Here is a 4,936-nt window from a genome sequence, read left to right on the forward strand (position 1 = left end):
TCTGTGCAGTTAGCTACCCAACATTAAAGTAGAATGTTCCGATACGTTTAATCTCTGCAACTAGCTACCTAACATTAAAGTAGAATGTTCCGATACGTTTAATCTCTGCAACTAGCTACCAAACATTAAAGTAGAATGTTACGAAAATGTTGTACTTGACTTAGGATGAAATTATTCAGTATAAGAGTCGCTTTCTACGTGTGTGTGCAAAATTATTCAAATCGAATTTTAGTGTCACAGCATGTAGCAAATTGTATTATATAATAAAATACAGTAGCACGAGCTCAAGTGTTTATTGCAACGCTGATCGCGCGTAGCGGTTTCACAACATTAAAATCTGCTGCTCAGTCAACAATGAACCAGTTTTTTAATTCTTGGATTAACAGAATATTTGATCTAACTTCTCGTTTCATTAATACTCAGAACATATAAGTTATAAGCATATATTTGTTTGTTTGTAGTTAAGCACAAAGATACACAACGGGCTATCTGTGCTCTGCCCACCACGAGTATCAAAACGAGGTTTCTAGCAGTGTAAGTCCGCAAACATGTCGCTGTAGTACTGGGGGGATAAGCATATATATATACATATGTGTGTGTGTGTGTGTGTAGCTTACTTTTTATATAATTTCATATATATATATATATATATATTCAATGAAATTTGTTTTGACTTACTGTTTTTGTTGGTGTCTATAATAACACCTTTAAAATCAAAGATAAATGTTTAGTGTCTATTTCTTATAAGCGAGGAATTCAAAATTTTGCAGTAACAATAAGCACAAATTTAAAATAGCGCAATCGAAAGCTTATGATAATTAAAATAACGTCTCCTTTTTCTATAAATGTTAAAAGATGTATTTATGTAGTTAAGAATGTGAAGTATGTTAATTTTGTTTTAGTGCCATAGATATAATGTGTAAAGTTTGTGCTCATTGATTTTGCGCCATCTCTTGGACGTGATAAAATTACAAAAAATTAAATTTCTGTAAAGTTATTTTTGAATTAGTTTGCACTACAATTCCTAAATCTGTTCGTAATTCAAATGTTAATTTTAAAATTTATAATATTTTTCGGTTCCTTTGAAACGTATAATTTTGCACAAAACCTCACTTTTAGAACACATGATCTTGCTGCACTAAAGTGGTAAAGTATGAAAATTGGCGTAGTGCTTTTATAATTAGAAATAGTTAACTCATCAGTTTTATTTACAAACCAGCTTTCAAATCTCTAGCATCATAGCTGGTCATGGCACACTAGTGTTTAGAGTTTCGGACTGTAAATCCGAAGGTCCATGGTTTTGTCCCTGGTACCACAAAAATACGCTCTGCACTTTAGGGTTTTGGGTTCGTTATTAGTGACGAGCAAATCCCACTAAACCATTAGAGTAACCCGAAAGTTGACAGTGGGTGCTGTCTACCCTCTAACCACTTTGTTGAAAATTAGAGACGGTTAGTCTAGGTTTGCGTAAATATTTGAAACAAACAAAACTCTTAATTTCAAGAAGTCTGTACTTGGGTAATCCTTCTATGACGTATTCCAACAGCTCTTTAAACACAGCCATAAACTTAGTATCTACCAAATTGGTTATTGGTTCATTACTTTGCTCGTTAAGTCCACAATAGCATATAGCTTACCCAAAAAATGTAAACAAAAATACCATAAATATTGTAATCAGTGCCACGAGTCACTGCTGAGACTCGTGTATCTGGAATAAAAACGAGTCATTTCACTTTTGTTTTGGTTTTTTGCAAGTTCTTTACATTAAACGTCATACCAGACAAGAACACAAAATAAGTCAGTACGGTGTAATATGTGGATTCCATCAGTAGTGAACGGTATTAAAACAAGTCGATAATTTGGTAATTTATACCTTCCTGCTTCGTACAGCTTTACCTTTACTAGCGTTTCTTGAGTAAAATTGGTTGTTGATCCAAGTAGGAAAGTTGTCACTAAATTGATTTTTTTTTTTAAATAGACCAAAATTTAAGTGTCTGAAAAAATAACATTTATTGCTATAAAATTAGCATAAGCATAATATTAAACGAAAAAACGTCTTAACTTAAAAATCAACCTAAAGTTACCTAACATTAAATAGCTTTAATAATAGAAATATGTAAATTGTGAATTATAATACTCAATTTCCAAAGGTTCAAGCCTACTTCACCAAACCGTAATATTATTTTATTATAGAAACTACAGCCTATAGGATTCTATTGAAAGTTACTATGACCAGTAAGAAAATAATGGAATAAGTTTAAGTTCAGTTTCTGCTAAACTGTAACTGTACTCACTTAAATTAGCTCTATCTCGAACTATTTTTCAGTACAAGCAGACAAGAAATGAATGGTACTTAATTCTTAGTGTTCATTTTGGCTGTAGCAATGACCCTAAAGTTAAGTTTGGCGAGAGAGAAACAAATAGTTCACATTACCAGCTAATGTTTAAGAACATTGTCTTTTAAAACTGGTGTGTTTCTTCCATGCCAATTAATAAGTAATTTAGCTTTGAATTGTACGTCCTTAATTAATCAAAACATATTGGGTACAATGATTTTTATACCTAGTAGGCGGAGTGATATTCGGTGTTTCACTTTAAAGTAGTTTCTAGCTTTGTATTTCCAGATATATAATTTTTTAACACTTCTCTTAAAATATTTTTGGGACTAAAAAAAAAAAAGCTTTTTTGTTCTAAGCGCTCAAGTATTAACGTAACTAAATATATATATAGGCACAGTACATACTTTGCATTCAATAATGCTCACCTCTTTTAATTAAAGAACACCATGCGAATAAAAAAACTGTTCTCATCCAGTAAAAACAAAAATCTCATTTCAACAAGGACGGCTTAATGATAATTTTATTAATGAAATTGTAAATGAAACTAAGTATTTTGATATATAAAATTATTGCTGTAGCCCAACACCGAATGAACTTATGCCAAAAAGATTATTTATGGCTGACCAAGCCAAACTGTAACTTTACGTTTTTCAAACTCTAGCATAATTTGAGATTGGTATTCTATTCATGAGCTGCCAAGTGTTCATAAAACTTTATTTAAAAACTGATAGAAAGAAGAATTGTGTTATGCATTTCGCTCACTTGATCCAGACCAAACCTGAACTTAAGAAAATCCTAGTGTCCTTTTTGGTTAATTTGTAGACTTCTTTAAACCTTTTAAAGCAACTTAAGTTTAAAACATTATTTGGAGCAGAAATGATGCAGTTTACATACCATAAGTTGAGTTAATCTCGACGTAGCTACAAAAGTATTCTATGTTTCAATAAGTTTCATAAACGTAAAAGGAAAAGAGTATTAAAAAGGGAGAAATCTACAAAGCACTTCTAACCACATTAATTAAGTTTCTAAACTACTTACAATTTCTTCAAAATTAAAACAGTACGCGAACACAAATTAAAAAGGCTAATAAATTAGAAGTTGTGAAACTTTGTTTTTTGCGTAAAACTACAGAATGGACTATCTGTGTTCTGTCTATCACGGGGAATTGAGCCCCAGATTTTTGCTTTGTATGTCCATAAACTTACCGTTGACCTGTTAGGGGGCAATATGAAAATAAAGAAAGCATTGTATATTTTTTTCACACATGTTTTGTGGCTTTAAAATCAGGATATCTGTTGCTATGGTAACCTGATTCGCCTACTCAGTTAGGATGTTTTGATGAATATAATTATCCTTCAAAATTTAGGTGTTTAGGTGTTACATATCTGATGCTTGTTGTTATACTTGTTTGTCTATATATATAATATATATATATATATATTATAATGTTTGTGATATTTAAGTATAAAATGTTGTTTTTGTTATCAACGAAATTTAGAATAGAAGTAATGAATACGAAGTTTGAGATAGTTAACAATCTTACAACTTAAAATGTGTCATCTGAATTGTATACCGTTTTTCTTTAGGAATGATTCTCGAAATGATAGACAGAGGAGTGAATGGTATGTTAGTCAAAACATTGACAAAAGGTGGCGCTGTGTTCAGAGATGGGCGTATACAAGTTGGAGACTACCTCCTGTCGATCAACAGTGAATCCTTAAGAAACATAACCAAATCTCAATGTCGTGCAATTCTTCGACGAGCTGAACTCATAAGCACGGATATACTGTAAGAGTCATGTAATCTTGTAGTTTAAAATTAAAAATTGTCTATATTTGCAGTAAAGTGAAAATAAGAAAAAAAATTAATTATAACTGCTTTAATCCTACTATATGTATAAGGCCTAGCCAAACTCTAGAGAAACCTACAGAGTACAGTAGAAAGATCCGTTCATTACAATTTTCTGTATTTTAAAATGTGGAAAGAAATTGCGACTTAGTGTGCGTACGTGGAATTACATTTTGTATTCCAAGCAATTATCTTTTTAGACTTTTAAATCCCGAAAAATCATATGCAATAGTAAAGTACGAGTTCTTAAATGATACGTATTTCGTCAAACTCCACAATAAAGATGAAGTTACGATGATACGTATTTCGTCAAACTCCACAATAAAGATGAAGTTACGATGATACGTATTTCGTCAAACGCCACAATAAAGATGAAGTTACGATGATACGTATTTCGTCAAACGCCACAATAAAGATGAAGTTACGATGATACGTATTTCGTCAAACGCCACAATAAAGATGAAGTTACGATGATACGTATTTCGTCAAACGCCACAATAAAGATGAAGTTACGATGATACGTATTTCGTCAAACTCTACAATAAAGATGAAGTTACGTAAACAAAATGTTGTTCGATAAAATATTGAAAGTGATGCACGCATCGTCAATATTGTAGTTTAAGCCCGTGATGTTTTGAAACTATTTATATAAAGAAACCAACTTCTTGGAACCAATAATCGATACACTTACTGTAAACATTATTCGAGTTTGGATTGGCAGTCCTAATGTTTCCTTATTATTTGTTTTT

General features: G+C 31.5%; 1 protein-coding gene across 6 annotated transcripts in view; it reads left to right on the forward strand.

Annotated features, from left to right (window-relative positions):
* The window catches only part of LOC106457273, a 320,035-nt gene that overhangs the window by 167,673 nt on the left and 147,426 nt on the right, over window positions 1-4,936 (forward strand). For all 6 annotated transcript variants that reach the window (XM_022383116.1, XM_022383119.1, XM_022383117.1 and 3 more), the window contains exon 12: window positions 3,926-4,127. In XM_022383116.1, coding sequence (XP_022238824.1) covers window positions 3,926-4,127 — 202 coding nt within the window. The remainder of the gene's footprint in view (window positions 1-3,925; window positions 4,128-4,936) is intronic.

This window comes from Limulus polyphemus, unplaced genomic scaffold (assembly GCF_000517525.1).
Source record: "Limulus polyphemus unplaced genomic scaffold, Limulus_polyphemus-2.1.2 Scaffold310, whole genome shotgun sequence".
Lineage (NCBI taxonomy): Eukaryota > Metazoa > Arthropoda > Merostomata > Xiphosura > Limulidae > Limulus > Limulus polyphemus.